Source organism: Ornithorhynchus anatinus, chromosome 13 (genome assembly GCF_004115215.2).
Source record: "Ornithorhynchus anatinus isolate Pmale09 chromosome 13, mOrnAna1.pri.v4, whole genome shotgun sequence".
Lineage (NCBI taxonomy): Eukaryota > Metazoa > Chordata > Mammalia > Monotremata > Ornithorhynchidae > Ornithorhynchus > Ornithorhynchus anatinus.
In genome coordinates, this window is record NC_041740.1 from 15,813,545 (window position 1) to 15,834,493 (window position 20,949).

Below are 20,949 nucleotides of genomic sequence, written 5' to 3' on the forward strand. Positions count from 1 at the left end.
TGGTATGTGAATCAGAAGGACCTGGGTTCTAATCCCTGCTCTGCCACTTGTCTGCTTGAATGACCTTGGGCAAGTCATGTAACTTCTCATGCCTCATTTTCCTAATTAAGACTGTGAGTCCCATGTGGGACAAGGGCTGTGTCAAACCTGATTTGCTTGTATCTACCCCAGCACTTATTACAATGCCTGGTACATAGAAAGTGCTTAACAAATACCATAAAAAATACGCACAGAGAATCAAGCACAGTCATCAGACTGGCATATAGTCCTTAATTGAGTCAGATTGCTAATCTTTTTGAGTAGTGGAGTAAACTCAAAGTCATTTAAATTAGAAGAATGTAAAAATAGGAGGAAATTCATTAGGGACAAATGCAAGATAGCCCAATTATGGACATTGCAAAATGAGTTTGCAGAAAGACTGGCTAAACCCAAGTACAGGATACAGAGTTGGCCAGAAGCTGAATATTATTAATGATATTAAGTGATTAACATACTATAAACACTATATTTAACCTTAGACTAATACAGACTTACTGAAATGAAGTTCCTGAATGTTTTTGCCTCAGTGCTTTTTTACCATATTCTGAAGTGTGCCAATAACTGAACTGGGCTTTATGAACAGCAGCTGGCAATTAAAACATTTGTTGTGAATATCAAGTTATAATAATTTGGCTTAGGTAGATCTTTAGAATTGGTGGAAACCACCTAGCATAATTCTATGTTGGAATTCATCTAGAAGTTCGGTATGCAGGTCAGAAGCCTAATGAATAATATTTTCTCTGACCTGTACAGTGTCAAATGAACTCTGCCTTTCTATCTGTTTTAATACTGTGGACAGCTGGCAAAAAAAGGGTTTTATAAAGTGTATTAATATCAAAAATGTTACACTTTTGTTTTAAATTTCCTGTTACACAGTTAATATTTCTCCCCTTCTGGACTGTAAGCTAAGCTCGTTGTCAGGGAACGTGTCTTCCAACTCTGTTATATTAGTACGTTGTAGTCTACCAAGTGCTTAGTCCAGTGACCTACCCACAGTGAGTGCTGTCATTGAATGCAACTGATTGATAAAATTTGTTTCAGGAGATTACAGGTAACTCATATTTCAGAATTATTCTAGATAGGCACAATTTGGATATGAGAATGTCCAGATATTCCTTAGTCAAGGCATGGTCCATAGTGCAGTTCACCAGTCGCTTCTGGAGTCACCTGAAACCCAGCACTACCTCCCTTAAAATCAGCACCTCACACTTTAGCCCCTCTTTTTTCTCAGACATGCTCCCCAAGGCCCACTTTTTAATTACTCTGCAGGCAGGAGGTTTGGAACTGACAAAAGAGCCAAGGCTTGGTTAAGGGTGTGAAGGCTGGGAATCCCAGTAAAGGAACACATATTATTAAAATAAATTAGGGATGAGACTAAAGAGGCCAGGATCTGGGTGAGAACCTGGATGCTTCTTTTCAAATATACTCCAACTTTGCTTTCTCAGCTCTTACATATACTAAAAAGAAATGTTCTGAATTAAACCAGGTGTCTAGAGTGAGTCAGATGATGGTTGAGATTGTACTCTCAGTGTTATATGTATTGAAGACACAGGTGCTTTGCTATCTAATTGTTCTCCCTCAGAAGACAAAAATATTTTGTGGTCTTAAGCTGTACTCTGTCACCTTGTATCATCTCCAGCGCTTAGAACAGTGCTTTGCACATAGTAAGCACTTAACAAATGCTATTATTATTACTTTCTAATCTTCAATTGTGGGTATACCCATCATAGATTATGCCTTTAGTGGGTACTCCTGCTTCCTGACAGAGAGCTGAGCTGGAGTACTCCAAGACCACTGGTCCCATGCTGTGGTGAAATCATGGTGTATTTGGTTTTGCCATGCATGCACAATAACATGAAAAAAAGTTGCATTCCAGAGGTTTTGAGGCATACTGTGGAGTTCCAAAATGTACCACAGAGTAAACACTCAGTAAATACCATTAATTAATAACCATGCAAGTGGGATGCACTGACCTGTAAACTCAAACTTCCTAAACTCATAATATGCAACTTGCTTCAGACTCCTACTTGATTAGTTCACGACTTTTGTCTCCTGTAATATCATTTTAATTCCAGAGTAGAGCAAGCTTGCTTTTCAGAAGGTACAGAAAAGCCTCATTTAGGTGGTAATTTTATTTTAAAGTGGTATTTTGTTTTTATTTCATGAAGTATTATATTCATCCAAATCTAAGTTCTTTTTTGTTTCAGGATTATAGATTTTTTGAAGAGGAAGCAAGTGAAAAGGATCGGCTCGCAGAAACAGTTGATGCTGAAGAATCTCGTCCCATCTCAAAACCTTTTGTTTCTCCAGAAAAGAGTATGTTGGGTTCTTTGAAAAAACAAGCAAAAAAATTAGAAACAAGTTTAAAATGGATCTCTCCTGGTCGCCAAGAGTATGTATCAATTTTAATATTGGGGAAAGTATTTTCATTTTGATTTGCAGTGACACCCAAACTATTGTCTGATTTCCATTGTTTGATGTATTTTTTTTGAATTTTAAAGGGGAAATGTCCAAAAAAGACAACAACCAAAAACACCTGTTTCTAACCTTCTGCCATGGTGTCTATTATTTTTCGTGTATTAAGGCACAAAGTGTTTACCTTCATAGGTGCTCCAAAATCTGGGAAAGCTAGAGGGTTTTCCTGAGCATCCTTAGAATGTTCCGGTGGGCCTAGAGTTGGCATAGGAAATACACAGCTACTCTAGGAGGTTTGCTCTGGTCCAGGCTGACTCAGTCTGGAGAATCCCAGAGTGGGGAAAATCATTTCAGGCCCTTTCATGGGTTCCATTTAGTCTCAAAATTAGGAGTTTAGTTAATCTAGATCCACAGTCCTCTCAAAAATTCACCAGAGCTACTCAGAATGCAGGATAGGCCCCCAGATTTTCTTGATCCCTTGTAGATTCTCAGAACCAAAAGGACCCAACCCAGTGTACCATGGGCATTCCTTGGGATAGTGCTAGGTCAGAGAGCAAGGTTCCTTAGATTAACATCAGTTTACCCTGAATCACACCTTGGAGAGGACTGTGCATTCTTTCCAAAGAGTCAGTTTAACCAGTCTCAGCACATGCCTACCTAGATTAAAACTCAGCCAGTCTGTTCTCACTCAAATTCCTTGTTCTTTCAAGCATCCAAAGTCAAAAAAATCACAGTCTTTGAGGGAATTATAATGTTATGAAGTTATTTACTTCTATGTAATATTCATCAATGTAAAGATAGTTATGTAATTTAAAAAATATTTTCAGTGAAAAGAGTTCTGCAAAAGAAACCAAAGAAGAGAAGGATCTCCAACCAGACATCAAACCAACTACCCCGGGAACTGGAAAAGGACAGTTAACTTCAAGAAGGTATTCTCTGGTTCTATATTTATTTTTATTGCCACATGTATCTGAAGTGGTCTTAGGTTTGTAAATATTTCAAGCCAAAATGAGTATGCCACAACCACCAATTCCAATTCTCTAGGTTGACAAATCCCTGGGCTTGATTCTTGGAATTAGCAAATTGCTGCTCACCCAGTCCTGGATCTTCTCCCAGGGCCTGCAAGGTTCCAGTCCTAGTCTTTAACTCTAGAAGAGTCCAGACCCTCACGTAGGCAAAACCAGACAGGAGGGATTTACATTATCTAGACACACAGGTACTGTGCACACCTTATTATTCTAGCCTCCCACACAGTTGGTTCCTAGTACTGTGGCTACTTAGAATACTTAAGAGTGAATTGTGTTACCTTCCACTTTACGGGAATTTTAAAATGACCCATCACATGAATTTTTGAGTAAGCATAAATATTAACTTCTAGTCTTGTTACGGTATTGATGGGACTCACACTAGGATCCAGACATGGCTTTGGGTCAGCTGTGGGTTACATGTTGTCTAAGCTGATCTCACTTTAACATTCTCACATTTGCCAAGGAGTGTGACTGGATGTGAAGCTATGAAATTAGAAAAGGGATCCTCAAACCTAAAGTAGATGCCAAAGAGGTAATCAGTGGAAATGAATGTAGAACAACTATGGCAGAGAAAAAGAAAATGGGATTTCTAATTTTAGGAACTGGCTTTTTAGTGAAAGTCAAAATGAAGAGTACTCAACTACCCAGTGGCCATAAGCTAGGAAGGGTCTGAATCATTCTACACTGGAACTAATTGAGCTCTAATTGAGTTTCTTCCACTTGAGCTGAGGAGCAGTCAGTCGCAAAATTCCAGACCCAACCTGGATGTGTCCTGAAGGCAAGCACAGTACTGAAGGAACCTCCTGGGGTTCCTTACTCCAAAACAAGGGTGACCTGGGCTTCTTTTGAGTTGCTCTAATACACAACCAAACTGCCTACAAATGTGGAGGGTAGGGTTCAATTTGATTAGTGATATTTGCCTCTTTAAGATACTATTATTAGATTTGAAGCTACATGTTACTATCTAGAAAATTTGAAGGCAGAACATTACCATTGGAATCATCAGCTTCACTGGATCCAACAGTGAGTACCTTTGTTTCATCAGGTTCCAGTGCCATGGGAGCAAGTGTTCTCCTGGGATCGAGCTGTAAATAGTTTTCCACTTTCCCTCCCCCATCTCTCTTAATGCTCCTACCCCAATTATTTTGGGCTTTGCCCCACTCAGGTCACTGTTATCTAGGGCTTTTCATACCCTCCTGAATTTATGAGTTCTGGGATGGATGAGCCAGGTATTGACTTCCTGTTTTGAGAGACTAGGGTCCTGTTTTATGCAGTTGTATTCCAGGGAAGCAAACTAGAACCATTAAACCATTGCCTCACTCTTTGCCTTCCAAGAATTCCAGGTCCAGTGAGGTTCTGCCCAAATGGTTTTTTGGTTACTACCCCACTCAGTCCTCTGAAACCCTTGGTCCTGAGGACCCCATAGACACCCATCAGTTTTGGTCCCTCCCAAGAGGGATGTTGGTACTAAAAACAGGGAAGAAGATAGAGGGTCTGGTTTCATCTGGGGGACAGTCTCACCTGAACTCCAATTCCCCAGAGACCTTGGGTCAGAGAAAGATCTAAACTAGTCCTGGCCCTGAGGAGCCACTGTTAACTGGAATGGATTGGACCATTTTCTCTCTCCCAAGGGAAAAAGTGACTAATTGTCACAATTCAGATAACTAACCCTAGCACTGTCAGAGAAGAGCTTCATTCTGGGACTTGATCCCCTTGCTGCCCATGTGCCAGTAGCTCAGTACCCAGAGAGCATAATTAACAATATGTTTTCAGTTTAATCATCTCATCAGGTACTTAGGATTGTTATGATGTCTACCAACTCTAATATATTGTACTTTCCCAAGTGCTTAGTACAGTGGTCTGCATACAGTAAGTGCTCAGTAAATACTGTTGTTTTATCCTGGACCAGTGGCTTGATATCAGTATCCTGCTTTGGGATCTCCTTCCCAGAGTTGATGATACATTACTGTTGCAATTTTAAATTTCTTAAATTTGATCAATATTGCCGTAATTAAGTATATGGCTTTTCTGTAGGATTGTAAGCTTCTAGAGGACAGTGACCACACTCTGTACCTGGCCTCCCACAACTAATGATTAACATTCCCTTTTCATTTCTTAGTAAAAGTTCTTTAAAGTGTGAAGATATAAGTGAGAGTTCCTCAGAGAGTGAGGAGGAAAATGAACAACCTGAACGTCATCAAGAAGGAAACACTGATTTACCATCTGAATACTGGCAAATTCAGAAACTAGTGAAGTACATAAAGGTAAGAAAGTAACTTCACTTTTGGGGTTCAAATAATGAGGATAAATCATGTGTTCAGACCAATATCTTAATTCCTTTTATACACTTCCTTGTAGGGTCTCAGGACCATTCTTTTAAAATCGATAGTTTTTCTTGAATAGTGTCATCATGTTTATTTCAATGGACAGTCATCCAGTATCATTCTAAAGTGGCATAAACTTAAAATCTGGTGTTCCATGCAAGCCCAAAGAAAGGAGCCTGAGTAGTGAGGGGAAAGGTCCTTTCTCTCTTGAACAGCAAAATTCTAAAAAGAATTGCCTGGGCAGAGAGCACATGTGCAGGGCCAGGGGCAAGTATGCCAGGTGGGCAGGGTCTTAACTCTGGAATTTAGACTCCCTTATCTCTGCATTTTCATTAGAGATTTGGCGTCCATTTTATTTTCTTCCATTAACTTTTTTTCTAACACATGAGAGGTTTTCTTTAAAATTTTGTCTGTTGGCTAGTTATTGTAGCTATTGATTTAAATGGGTAAATCTAGGGGTGGCCCTCTGGGGATCAGTCCTCTTCCCTTTGACATCCATGGGGGGATTGACATCTAAAGGGTAATTGGTGATAATTAGAAAATTATAGACTGCTAGGATATGAGCAGTAGTTAGGGGAAGTGAAGGGCAGTAGAGAATGTGGATTTCAAATGAAGAGAGTGTGAGGGATGGAGGAGGTAGGAATGGGATGAAAGACATTGTGGATGAGGAGCAGACCATCCCCTCCCCATTTCCCCTTGAGTAGCAGAAAAAAGGTTCGTTTTCCTCGGGAAAGAATGGTGGGGAGATGAAGTTGTTAGATGAGAGCCAGGTATTAATATAGTCAGTGAGGAGGAGTGACTGTCAGGTCCAGGTCAAAAACAGAGGGGAGTTTGCCCATGTTGGAGCATAAGTTCCACAGGCCACATATAGGCAAGGTTGTAGGATAAGTGACTGGAGGTGGGTGGTGCGAGGGGTGGAGTTGGGCTGGATGAGAATGAGAGCTGAGGGGGCTCGATGCTGGGGATCCGTGGTTTGGGGCAGGGATGAGGTAAGCAAAAGGTGGGGGAGGCAAGGATATGGGAAGTCCTTGGTCTCGAGTGACTACAGCTTCCAGTCTTCGATCTTGAGAGAGGACAGCCTCCCAGTGTTCTAAAGGTTGCAGACATATACCTGTAATTGTTTCTGGTGTGACGTCAGAGCCAGAGTGAACAGCAGGCTGTGAGCTGATGTCTGAGGGCTCCTATGGTGGTAAAAGTAGGTTTCCCAGATCGACGTAATTAGTTCCAGGCCGATGTCAGAGGCTGAATGAACAGCAGGCTGTGAGCTGTCTTCTGAGGGTTCCTATGGTAGTAAAGGAGGATTTCTTTCTCCCGGTGTGAATTTCCCAGGTTGATGTAATTAGTTCCAGGCCAGCGTTAGAAGCTGAGTGAACAGCAGGCTCTGAACTGACATCTGAAGGCTCCTCTGGCCGGGGAGGTGGATTTCTTTCACCCAGTGTGTATTTCCCAAGCTAAAGTAATTGGTTCTGGGCCGATGTCAGAGGCTGAATGAACAGCAGGCTGTGAGCTGATGTCTGAAGGCTCCTCCAATGGGAAAGATGGATTTCTTTCTCCCATTGTGTTTTCTTTCCTCAGTCCTTTGTAATTGGTTCTGGGCCAATGTCAGCGACTGGGTGAAAAGCAGGCTGTGAGTTGACAGTAGGCTTCTCTATGACAGGGCGAATGGGGCAGCTGCCCAGGGAGCAGGCTGATAAGGGACACAAGAATGGCTACCCGAAGTTTCCCTTGACTAAAGACATAGCTTTGCTGCTCCAACTGAGTCTCAAGAAGCTTGTGATAGGGAGCCTGAACTATCTAAAGTTTCAAGATGAAGTCTTTGGTTTGCCTGGTGGTTAGGGATATAGGTATCCCCAGAAAGAGTGGGAAACTAGGAATTTTGTACCCAGAAGAGAGTGAACACATAACAATATTAACAATGGCACCAAGTCTGCTCCCGCTAATAATTCCAAATGGCTGAACCTTCTTATTAATAATAATAATAATGGTATTTTAGCACTTACTTTGTGCCAAGCATTGTTCTAAGCTGTGGGGTAGATACAGGTTTATCAGATTGTCCCACGTGGGGCTCAAAGTCCTAAGTCCTTATTTCATAGATGAGGTAATTGAGGGACAGAGAAGTTAAGTGACCTGCCCAAAGTCACACAGCTGACAAGTGGCAGAGATGGGATTCGAACCCACAACCTCTGACTCCCAAGTCCATGCTTTTTTCACTAAGCCATGCTACTTCTCATTTCCCTTTCCCAGGCTCTTTCTCTGCCTCCCTTTTCCTAAATGTGGGTACCATTTAAGGCTCCATCTTGGGTCTCCTTCTCCTCAATTTTCACTCACCCCGAGGGGGAACTCATCCATTCCCATGGCTTCAGCTACCATCTCTATGTTCATGATCCCCAAATCTGGAGAGGACATAGGCCTGGGAGTCAGAGGACCTAAATTCTAATGCCGGTATTACTGCTTTTTAGATATTTAGTTGGATCTACAATCTAATGCCTTATTGTTCTGAGACAGCATGGTTTAGTGGAAAGAGCATAGGACTTGGGAGTCAGGAAAACGAAGTTCTTTATCTCAGCTCTGCTACTTTCCTGCTGTGTGACTTTGGACCTCTTAAGTGAGAGGCAGCATGGCCTAGTGGCAAGAGCACGGGTTTGGGAGTCAGGGGTCATGGGTTCTAATCCTGACCCCGCCTCTAATCAGCTGTGTGACTTGGGGCAAGTCACTTAACTTCTCTGTGCCTCAGTTACCCACGTGGGACAACCTGATTACCTTGCTTCTACCCCAGCGCTTAGAACAGTGCTTGGCACATAGTAAGTGCTTAACAAATACCATCATCATTATTATTATTATTAAGTGTTTTGTGTATCTTTCCTTATTCTTCATGGCCCAGCATCTCGTAGGCCAACACCAGGCTTCTATAGGTACCCTAAAATTGCTGTTGGGGCGAGTGCACCTTGTGGGTGCCACATTAACAGGAAAGAAGAAGGAAAAAGAGCATGTAGAAGCAGAGGTCTTTCTCCAAAGGTGATTTTTGCCTAAATACTATTCCAACCAATTTTTATGGGGGGAGTGATGAGAGGTTAGGAGTGGGTAAATAGCAGAAAGAGACAGATTAATCTTAGAATATGAAAATTCACATCTTGGTGTTTGTAGTCAAGACTCCAAGAGAATCCTGCAAGAAGAGAAGTTTCAATTTGGTTTGAATTTCCTTATCAGGTTAAGGAGGGAATTTTTTTTAATGTTTAAGATTTAAGAAGTACCGTAATATCAAAGAAGGTCTCTACTGGGACATCAAAACTATTTGACATCTCTCCGGGAGGGTTGCATTACTATGTGTACCTACAAGTTTTCTTAGGTTCACTAAAGAAATGAAATTCTTTTTCTAAAACTAAGAAAATCCAGTTCTGGAATTCAGATCATTAAAAGAATATACATATAGGGCTTGAAAGTACAATGTATTTCTAAACCGTATATAGAAACACCAATTTTCCTTTGCCTATTTGCCAAGTTCTGAGATCATTGGTTTGGGTAAATAAAATGCTATAGCTCCCTGAACTGTTTAGGTAGTAGTGAGGTCATCAACTCTCGAGGGAGTTTCTCAATCCAGACCAGAAAACTCGACAGACAACTTTTAATATGTTTATTTGTAAGTTTAATGTTTAAGTCTACATTTGTATTTTACTCTATAAATTGCAACCTCAAAACAGATGTATAATTTTAAAGGCATTTCGGTTCACCTTTATTATTCACAATTGGCAGATATTAAATTTTGTATAACACAATCTGCCTTTAAATTTTCTCTTGTTCCGCTATGTAAAACATTTATACAAGTCGAAAGTGTGTAACCATTTGTAGATGTGCTTTCTTTTATGATGAATATGTCATGAATATTTGCTTAGGGGAACAGTGAGAATGCCAAGAAATGTATTCAGTCTGGCCAAAAGTGCAGTATTTGCACTAGAATTATTAATTAAGCCCATGTGGAGTTAAAGCAGCAGTTCATCAATAAACAATTTCCTCAGCTGTTCTGGTATGATCCAACAGAATCTCTTTTTCGTTTGATAATTTAGAAGTTTGTTGTTTTATCTAGCCAAGGAACTCAAGAGATTCATGCTTTTCTCTAATACATTTTTAAGAATGGTAAACCTGTATGTGTGTGCACATTTGTACACACACAGATTTACTGTTTACAAGTGTAAATGCTAGGCAGGGTGGCTTTCACAGACATGCCTGGAAGAGCTCATTCTCTGCTGTATTTTGAGGCCCAATCCAGTCTAGACCTAATTTGAAAGCTTTGTGTGTCCAGCCCCCAGGAACTTTGGATTTTAGAAGTAAGTGTACCAGTATATCACAGCTGTACTTTACCAGCTGTTTTCCTTCATGCTTGAAGAAGCTGCCACTGACGGTGAAATTCATCGATCAGTGAATTGAACGGGCCAATGTGGAACCAACAATTCTGGCCTCATTTTCCACACACAAAGACCGATCCTAATTATGCCGTCTTATTTGATGTTTGTACTGCCTAGTGCTGTTTTCACTTTTGTCTCTCAATTCTTAGAGAGCTGCTACTTGTTTCTTGTTGACAGTGTATTATGCTGATCTAACTGCAGCAAATGAACTCCCAGTTTTCAACTCAAGTGCAACATTATCTCAGATGTTGTTTTGACTGTATCCTTAAAATTTTTTCTCTGACTTTGTTTTTTGTTTTCTCAGTTTTAGCCCACCCTAGGGCAGCTGTTTGGGAATTCTGCTCTTCTCACATGTCCCACCTAACACAGCTGTGAAAAGTAAAAGATTAGCCTCATTAAGAAGAGAGAGACTTCATTGTTTATAGCTGTGACTAGCCATTTGATGTTAAATGTAGCTCATAGGTAAAACTAATGGAACTACTCAAGGAGTCAGATATGGTGCCTGTATGGAATCCAGTCTCACAGTCAAAAAAAAGTTGGACAGTATTGCAGTTTTTTGGACATTTAGTTGAACCTGGAATCTAATGCTATGTTGCTGCAAAGCAGCATGGTGTAGGGGACAGCACATGGAACTTGGGAGTCAGGAAAATGATGATCTTTGCCTCAGCTCTGCTGCTTACTTGTTGTGTGACTTTGGGTAAGTCACTAAAGAGTTTTGTATTTCTTTCCTCATCTGTAAAATAGGAATAAGGTCCCTGTCCTTTCTACCTTTTGGATTGTGAGGCTGCATGTCCAATCTTACTGTCTTGTATCCACCCCAGCGCTAAGCACAGTTTTTGACATAGTAGTAGTAGTAGTATTAATATTATATAGCCTTCACTTGGTGCTATGTGTTGTACCAGGAACTTGGGAAATGCTAAAACAGAGAGGTGACATGGTGTTCTTATCCACCAGGAGTTCACATTCTAATGGGGAAGACTAGATATAAGACTATTTACAAATAGAGTAGTAAAGAAAAGCCAATTATAAAACTTTTCTTTTTGGTATGGTGGGTCAACCACTGAGTGTTCTTGAGGAGAGGGGAAACATGGACTGAATTTTTGTGTGTATTTTTGGATTTTTTGTTTGGGATTTTTTTTGCGAAGAAAAAAAGCAAAGTAAGGCCTGGAGTGGGGAGAGAAAGACTGCAAGGAGGCCAGTGAGGAGGTTGATGCAGTAATTCAGACAGGATAGTATAAGTGCTTGGATCAGTGGAGCAGCACTTTGGATGCAGAGGAAAGGTCAGATTTTAGCAATGTTGTGAATTGACCAGATTTGGTGGCAGATTGAATATGTGGATTGAGAGAGATGTTGAGGATAATGCCAAGGCTGTGGGCTTGTGAGACAAGGAGAACGATGGTGCTGTCTGTAGTGACGGAAAAGTTAGGAAGAGGCCAGGGTTTGGGTGGGAAGATCAGGGGTTCTGTTTTGGATATGTTAAATTTGTGGTGTTGATGGAACATCCAAATAGAGGTGTCCTAAAGGCAGGAAGAAATACAAAGCGACAGAGAAAGATCAGGGCTGGATAAGTAGATTTGGAAATCATACACACAGAGATGGGAGTTAGGGCCATGGGAGTGAATGAGTTTCCAAGGAAGTGGGTGAAGATGGGGAACAGAAGGGGAACCCAGAACTGAGCCTTGAGGGACCTCCACAATTAGAGCGTGGGAAGCAGAGGAGGAACCTGCTAAAGAGAATGAAAACGAGCAGCCAGAGAAAGAGGAGGAGAACTAGGAGAGTACTGTGTGACATGCCAAGATTAGATAATGTTTCCAGGAGAAGGGGGTGATCCAGTGTTGAAGGAGGCTGAGAGGTAGAGGATTAGAATGGAGTAGAGGCCATTGGGTTTGACAAAGGTCATTGGTGACCTTTGAGGGTAGTTTTTGTTCAGTGAAAGGGACAAAAACTGGATTGGAGGAGGGGCAAGGGGAGAATTGGAGGAAAGGAAGTGGAGTCAACAGGTGTATGCAGTGGACTCAAGAAATTTGGAGAGGAATGGTAGAATGGAGGTAGGTGATAACTGGAGGAAACGGTGGGGGTCAAAGGAGAGTTGTTTTTTTAGGATAAGGAAGACAGAATTTGAGTAGAGAGGAAAGGGCAGACCCAGGAGAAGAACCAGCAGGATTAGGCAGTAGCTTGGCTATGAGAGTTGAAAGTGAGGAGTTGAGGATAAGTTGGATAAACCCTCTGTATTGTTTTCCTGCCATTTTGCCAAATTGTCAAGTTTGGATTGTAGTAAGCAAAAGCAGTCCACTGCTTGCTGCATCTTAACACAGAGGTTAGGTAAGCATCCAGAGCAATTATCAAAATGGTTGTTTAAAGTGCTGAATATGCTATCCTGCACCAAATGTCATTCAAATAGTTACCCCAGTCAGAAGCATAGTTTTACCTTTGGTAGAATTCCTTTAAGCTACTATGCAATTCTGAAAAAAGACAGATGTCTTGCAGGAAAAAAAATCAGTATTAAAATTTAATATCACTTTTTAAAATGTTGTTGGAAAATGAAAGTTTTCTGGCAAATTTGTTTAATATGCAGGTTTTTGTTATGATTTTGGTAGGAGTAGAAGGAGAGGACCATAAGAGAGGGCTCCGGGCACCACAAGAGGCAGAGAGAGGAGGAAGAATATCAGTATTCCAATTACACTTTGAATCTCAATTGGCAGCTTGTTCTGTGAAAATATCGATCATCTTATGATGAATTATATTTTCATTCTTTTGTACCTGTCACCTCTAAAACACTTTGACAAGCATGCCATTTCTGCACCACTCAAAAATAGGGAAAAAAGCCCTATCACTTATTCATAAACTTTGAATATTGCATTTATTTTCGCAGAATGCAAGGGTTACATTTGTAGAATTGCCGGTATTTCCAGATAAGCACTTACCTAGGTAGATAACTAGTGTACCAGAGTTTAAAAGAAAGAGGATTTAAAAATGTTTTTTATTTTGCATGAGCAAAGTGCTGGGATATAGACAGGTTATGAGATGATATGCAGTCCCTATCTCACGTGGGGCTCACAATCTACATGGTAAAGAGAACAAACGGTGCATTCCCATTTCCAGAGGGGGAAACTGGGGCCTAAAGAGGTTAATCGCCTTGTCCAAGGTCTCAGACAACAGAGTAGGCCTAGGGCTAGAACCTGGGCCTCCTGACTCCCAGGCCTGTGCTATTTCCACTAAGTCACACTAACTCCTTATTAAAACTCCTTTATTTTAATTTACCACTTAAGGATCATTTTTGCCTCTTTTCCCTCACAAATGCAAACTGTTCCAGGGAAAATGTATCTTTTGTACTTTTCTAATGTATTTGCTATAACTATTCACATCCAATATAAGATAAAGTTATGTGTATCAACATGGGAGTGAGGAAGAAAGAAAGGGAGAGAATGAGGTTGAAAATGATGTCAAATCATATCTACCAGCTAATGGTATTGTACTCTCCCATGTGCTCAGTACTATGCTCTGCACAAAGACCTCAATGAATACCATCTTTTGATTGAAAGATAGGGACAAACAGGGGTGGTGGTTAGGAAAAGGTTGAAGAGAAGAAAGAGATTCAGAGAGGGTATCGTAAGTAACACTTCAAGAAGTAGATTTGACCACAACATTTTAGAATAACTTTCCCTGAGGATACAGACTAATTGGTTTAAAACTTTCAACCAAGTTTTGGCTGAACATGAGCAAAGCCTATTAGTTTGACCACTGTGGGATTTCCAGTCACTGTGATATCTAAGCATAATGCAAACTCAGCCCCATTACATGCCCCAGCCAGGCTGCCTTGGGCTTTCTTTTGGCCTCATCCCAAACTTAGTCCTGGCTCTCCTTCCACAGACTACTGGGCACTCACCCAATTCCACGCCCCTTATCCAGGCATGCTGCCAGCTCCCCTTCCACCTTCTACCCCCCACCCCCTCCAGCCTTCAGTTTGTCACCCAGCCCTCCTAGTTAGTTACCTCATGGAGCTTACAATCTAGTGGGAAATGCAGAAATTAAAATAACTTACAGATAGAAGGAAGAAATAGACTGTATAAGATATGCACTGAAGTGCTATGGAAAGTTACATATATCTTATCTACTCCATAAGAGTGAATAGACGTGCTCCCTGTCCTCAAGAAATTTATACTAATGGGGGAGATGGACACTAAAGTAAATTACACATGGGAGGAAACAATAGAAGCAAGAGTGACTTAGTGGACAGAGCTTGGGCATGTGAGTCAGAAGAGCTTGGGTTCTAATCCCAGCTTTGCCGCTTGTCTGCTGGGTGACCTTGGGCAAGTCACTTAACTTCTCTGTGCCTCAGTTCCCTCATCTGTAAAATGGGGGTTTAGACTGTGAACTTTGTGTGGGACAGGGACTGTGTCCAACCCAATTATCTTGTATCTACCCCAGCGCTTAGAACAGTGCCTGGCACATAGTGAGCACTTAACAATTACTTACTAACAATAATTACTATGAATAGTAATATACAAGATATGTACTTGTGTGCTACTCTTCATTGTATACATTATGTACATCCTCCTATCTTTACTCTAAGAATCATGTGTACTAATTCCAGTGTACTCTCCTAAACATTTATTACAGAGTTTTGCGTACCATATTACTCAAGAAATATTGTTGATTGTGAGTACTTAAGTGCACCATCAATGAAATTTACATAGACACACAAAAGCTGAAGGTAAACATCAATTAATGCATAAGTGAAGAGGGAGCTGAAGAGTGGATAAGATTCATGCTACTGATAATCAGTCAATAGGACTTGTTGAGCTCTCTTACTGTGTACTAAGTTCTTGGGAGAGAAAAATATAACATAGTTGGTAAACATGTACCCTGCCCACAAGGAGCTTACAGTATAGAGGAGTAGACAGACATTAAAATAAATTATGGCTTTGTACATAACTGCTGTGGGACTAAGGGTGGGGTGAATAAAGGGTGCATATCAAGTGCCAGGGTGATGCAGAAGGGAAGAGGGAGTAAGGGAAATGAGGGCTTAGTTGGGAAAGGCCTATTGGAAGAGGTGTGATTTTAATAAGGTTTTAAAGTTGGGAGAGTGATGGTCTGCAGGATTTGAAGGAAGCGGGGGTTCCAGGACAAAGGCAGATTGTGGGTGAGGAGTTGGCAGTGAGATAGACGAGTTCGGGGTACAATGAGTAGGTTAGGCTGAGAGGAATGAAATGAACATGCTTTCTGGATTGTAGTAGGAAATCAGAGAAGTAAGATAGGGAGGGTGCAAGCTGATTGAGGGCTTTCAAGTGGAATGGTAAGGAGTTTCTGTTTGTGGAGGGAAATAGACAACCATGGAGGTTCTTAAAGAGTGGGGAAATGTGGACTGAATGCTTATTTAGAAAGATGTTCCAGCCAGCAGAGTGAAGTAACAGTCCTTGGCACAAAGTAAGTGCTTAACAAATACCATAATTATTATTAAGTAGAGACGGGAGTGAGGAGAAATGGGAGGCAGGGAGGTCAGCAAGGAGGTTGATGCAGTAAGAGTGGGAAAGGATAAGGACTTGGATCAGTATGATAACAGTTTGGATGGAGGCCTAAATGTAGAAGACTTCCTGTGTCTGTCATGCTGCAAAGATCATATTTGCTGTGTAGGGTTTTGGCTTGAAGCCACGTGGGGATTCAGGTAGGGCACTGCTGACTGGTTTTCAGGAGTCTGTTAATAACTATTCTGGCTTGAAACTTGCCTGCAATAGAAAGCTCTCATGTCCCATCTAGTCTGTGTCTGTACTGGAGATTTTAAAAAGCCAAATTTTTTATATAATAATCCGTCAATCAAATTTCAAGTCTTCAGATGTGAATTTAATTGGTCCTCAGTGTCACAAGGGCATAAAGGTGCAGTGATCAAAGCTTTGCAGTAAAATAAATAAAAACCATAGTAGGATGAGTGTTTTAAAAGTTCTAAGGCAGCTTTCAGTGCTCACTCCCTGATGCTGTTTTGGATTTCCTCTTAGGGAAAGGTAATCTTGGTTTGGTAATCTTGGTAATCATTGAAGCTTTAAAACTTTTGTTAAAAATCAGGTATGTGTGTGGGGTGCTGGGATCTTAATTGATCTGTCTTGATTTGATAAAAGCTAAAATTAGTTTAACAGATTTCATTTCATTTCATTTTAAATTTACATGATACTTTTATCTAAAGAATTAGATGCACTTTGTAAATGTTAACTAATTCTCACTACCTCCAAGAGATAGTAAATCACTGATGGTGTTATTCTCATTGCATTTTGAAAAAACAAATAGGTTGCCTGTCTTGCCCAAGGCCACACAAACAAGTCAACTATAAAGCCAGGAATAGAATCCAGGCCTCCCGACTCCAGGCCAGGGTTCTATCTAGATTGCTCTTCTACACCATTGAAAAGTAATGTAGGAAAAACAGTATGTGCACGTTTTGCTCCATTATCTTGCTGCCTGTTGATTTTAGTTTTCAATATTGAGCCAGGGACAAAATACAAAGGAATTTTTTTGAACAATATTTCAGTATTTATTTTTAAAATATCAGCTTATATCAAATGTGTGTTTCTTGGGGAAAAGAATTATAGAGTTTTTATTTATTAAATAATCTTTTAAGTTTAAATACCATGTTCACTGCTTTCTTGCACAAATTCAGACTTGTAATCCTCAGATCATATAAAAACCCCTGCTGTTTAACTGATGCTGAAGTATAGCACTTCTTTTTTTTATAAGAAACATTCTTTAATTTATTGCATATGTGTTGCTGCATTGATGTGGGTTATAGATTTCATGTTGGTTTTTTTTTAACACTTCCTGAGGAAGAAAAAGAAAGGGAAGGTTATTGAGCACTTTTACTACCTATTGGAAAAATCAAGCTGTATGTTCAAACTGTAAGAGAAAATTCCAGCTCATTAAGGCAGTGCTTATTTTTTTTTTTGCATTCATGCTTTCAATAACCAATTATTCAGTTTAGGAAATGTGTGCCTTTGAGTTATGGGATTATTTGGAATGCATATTGAGTATACCCCCTTTTTAGATGCTCACCTAAAATCTGAATAAGCTGTGATTTTTTGTAAAAAAGGCCATTCTTGAATAATGATTTTGAAATTAGAATTAACTTATATAATCACTTTTACATTTTGCAAGGTGGAGTGGATAGAACACAGGCCCGGGAGTCACAAGGTTGTGGGTTCTAGTCTCAGCTCCACCACTTGTCTACTCTGTGATCTTGGGCAAGTCACTTCACTTCTCTGTGCCTCAGTTACCTCATCTGTAAAATGGGGGTTGAGACTGGGAGTCCCATGTGGGACAGGGACTGTGTCCAGCCTAATTTGCTTGTATCCACCCCAGTGCTTAGTACAGTGCCTGGCATACAGTAAGTGCTTAACAAATACCACAATTATTATTATTATTTTGCTAGCAGAGGAAAAATGTGATCCAGAGCATAAAAATTTCCAGCTCTCAATTTCTCCACCTACTGAATTACAATAATTCTGGTACTTAAGCGCTTACTGTGTGCCAAGCACTATTCTAAGAGCTGGGGTAGATACAAGCTAATGACATTGAACAGTCTCTGTCCCACTTGGGGCTCACAGTCTTAATCCCCATTTTACAGATGAGGGAACTGAGGCCCATGAAATTATTTGAAATCCTTAATTGTAAATTTTTTATTACCTAAGGAAGTAATTGATAACACATTATTTCAGTTTTACATAAAAATGTAAACAAATTCTAATTAAATGCTCAGCTCTTTGTAAACTCTTAAGAAATAGTGTCTTGTTTTCTAATAGGCACTGTATTATCTGTGACTTCAATTTTTTACTGGTGAATTCAGATTTGTATTTCTCATGTACTAGTTCTTTCATTTCCCTTGGAAAGATCTAAAAAAACCTGAAAATCAATTTTATAATTGTAAAAAGAATATTTAGATTGAGAATGCCGGAGATAATTTACTTTGAATATGGTTGCACACAAAGTGCTAACAATAGTTTACTGAAGACTCAAAATGTTTTTACAAATTAATTTGAGCAGAGATTGTCATTGGGATATCAGGCTGGCAAAAATTCATAAGCATCCATCAAAAGAATAAATGATCTAACTTTTATGAAGTGGTAACTACATTTTAGCAACTCTAGCATCTTTTATGTTCCCAAAAATAATACATGTAATCAAGGAATGTGAACTTTCCATGGATTCTGAGAACAATAGCTTGTGCAATCCAAGTTTGGATCCAGGCATCCACTTCCAAGTGGGAAGTGATGGATAGAATCCTTTAGAGTGATGTCGTATCTTGTAATTTATATGACCAAATTATCCCAAGTGACTGGTCAAAATACAATTGAAATTTTTGTTTACACTCTTACAGTCTTTTGACTTAGTGAATACTGTTCTTGCATTTCATTTTTTCTTTAGACTCCTGGTCAAATTCTGTTTACCTAGTGATGGTGTTAGGGCCCTGGTGGACTGGTTGTGGATTGTAGATCTCAAGGCTGGAGTGAAAAGTATCTATTGTAATAATAATTTTCATTTTCAGGTATACTTTTAAAACTAGTTGTTTTGAAAACAGAGTTTGGAACCTGTGAGTATTTTGCCTATCTTCCCACTTTTCTAATACTCAGTTTCACATGGCCTCCTCAACTTCTTATAGAGCTGCCCTCCATTTTGGGTGGGTGGCAAAGCATAAAGGCTGGGTTGCTGTTGAACTAGATATGAGCTTGTGATGAACCCAATATGCCAAGTCCTCACTTCCTGGGAATGCAGCTACATCTGAGTGGTTGTGCTTGAGCTACCCCATCTAGCAGCTCATTACACACAAAGTAGCATTTCTCCAGAAGTGAATTCAGGCTCACTTTTGGTCTGGCCAGATATCAGATGCTTCAATCTTGGTCTGACCAGAGCTTCACCTTGTAAGGTGGTGAACGAAAGTTGATTTTTCCATATTTTTTTCTTTTGCGGATGTAATACAAGTTGTCCTATTTTCAGAAACATCATTGATCTGTTTTTAGTGAATAATCAAACAGGAAGGCAAAAGAAAGGAGAGAGGCCAAAAAAAATCCCTTCCACCTGCAAAAGGACCCAGTTGTTTGTTTTCAGCTGTTACTGCTGTGAAACTTTGGCCAGTTTTTTTTTTTTTGGTGGTATCAAATCCATCAGTAAGTGGTATTTATCGAATGTTTACATTATAAGTTTTAGTTGTATTCCGAATCTGTATGTGTACTTGTCTTTAAGGAGTTTATGAGGTCAGAAGAGGTTCCTTTGTATCAGTTTGTTGTTGTTTCTTTTTTAAGAAAAAAGGGTAGGTAGAGGTAATGTATGACCTTCTGTGGACCTATTTTACAGTATATATGCTTCCTAAAGCCTAGGAAATGAAACTGTGGTTTTCAGTTTCAAACAGAAAAATCTTCTTTACTATAAAGCCTCAGGTTTATGGTGGCTGAGTCATAAGTGCAAAATAAATTCTCAGAAAGCAGACAGTAAAGTAGTACAGTTTGCTACAGATTTTTAGCCAACAGTTGCATATCTGTATTAACACTACACTTTTTGAGCCGAGGGAAAGTGGGTAATTATTTCTAACCCAGCTTCCAGTCCCGGCAACAAGCATTTCTATCACCATTACTAAGCAGACATTGGCAGCAGTACATTTTACAGAAAACTGTTTTGCTCCAAGTAGCATGTTGCTCTCAAAAACACATGCCTGAGAACATTCAGAACCAGCTGGAATGTCTGGTTAATGTTTGGATCACCTCACCAGGTCTCATATGTGGCTCCTTTATTTCAGACAATGGAAAGAGAATAACAAAGACTTTCGGGCCTTTGGTATTTCTTAGGCCATTTCTTTACCAGTTGCCTTAATTTGATTATTTTTGCTTTTGACAGTAAATATCAAGTGACAAGCTGTAAGGTACCAAATGGCATCCAAAATTCATACCCACTTTAGGTACTGTCACAGTTCACAGGATCCACATCTAAATCCAGCTATCTGAAACCTTCCAGTTCAAAAGCCCATTTCAGATACACACAGCAGATGGAATCCTACCTATTCTTCAGGTGACAGTATTTTTTTATGTGAAGGTAGCAATAAGTCATATTTATTGAGCTCTTACTTACTATGTGCAGAGCACTGCATTAAACACTTGGGAGACTACACTGTAACAGTGTTAGGAGTCATGTTCCCTGCCCTCACTGGGCTTACAGTCTAGAGGGGGGAGAATATGGAATTCTCCTGTCAAATATATCAAATATCAAAGAGCATATTTTATTTCCTTTTTGTATCTTTAAATTCCCTTCATTTTCAACAAAATTGATAAAAGTATCCTTAAGTTATTTTTTTGTGTTGAGTAAAAATTGGATAAAAAGAAAGAATGCTTGAAGCTCATCCAGGCATTACTTGCCCCCAAGCCTGTTTGTTCATTGCCAATGAAAAAATACCTGCTAGTGTAGGAAGGAAATCCAAAACTGAAACTTGCAATATTTTTAGAAATTGCTTCCAAGACTGATGTGCCCTGGACATATTTGAAAAGGAGAAAGAAGAGCAGCAGGGGTTGACTAGGGAATTTTAAATTGATGAAGTGAGACTGCTTATCATTGAAAACTTTCAGTGAGAAAATATCTTTATATTGTATTTCTACAGAAGGATAATAGTTCTAAATAAAAACTGGCTATCCCTCAAATAGCTGGAGACAAGAATTCGGTTCTGCTAGATAATTTATAGGGTTATATAACTGAGAACGAGTGTTAACACTTCAAATGGAT

At 39.8% G+C, this 20,949-nt stretch overlaps 1 protein-coding gene across 3 annotated transcripts in view; it reads left to right on the plus strand.

Annotated features, from left to right (window-relative positions):
* The window catches only part of ODAD2 (outer dynein arm docking complex subunit 2), a 132,141-nt gene that overhangs the window by 30,077 nt on the left and 81,115 nt on the right, over nt 1-20,949 (plus strand). For all 3 annotated transcript variants that reach the window (XM_029077607.2, XM_029077609.2, XM_029077608.2), the window contains exons 8-10: nt 2,247-2,431; nt 3,282-3,383; nt 5,602-5,746. In XM_029077607.2, coding sequence (XP_028933440.1) covers nt 2,247-2,431; nt 3,282-3,383; nt 5,602-5,746 — 432 coding nt within the window. The remainder of the gene's footprint in view (nt 1-2,246; nt 2,432-3,281; nt 3,384-5,601; nt 5,747-20,949) is intronic.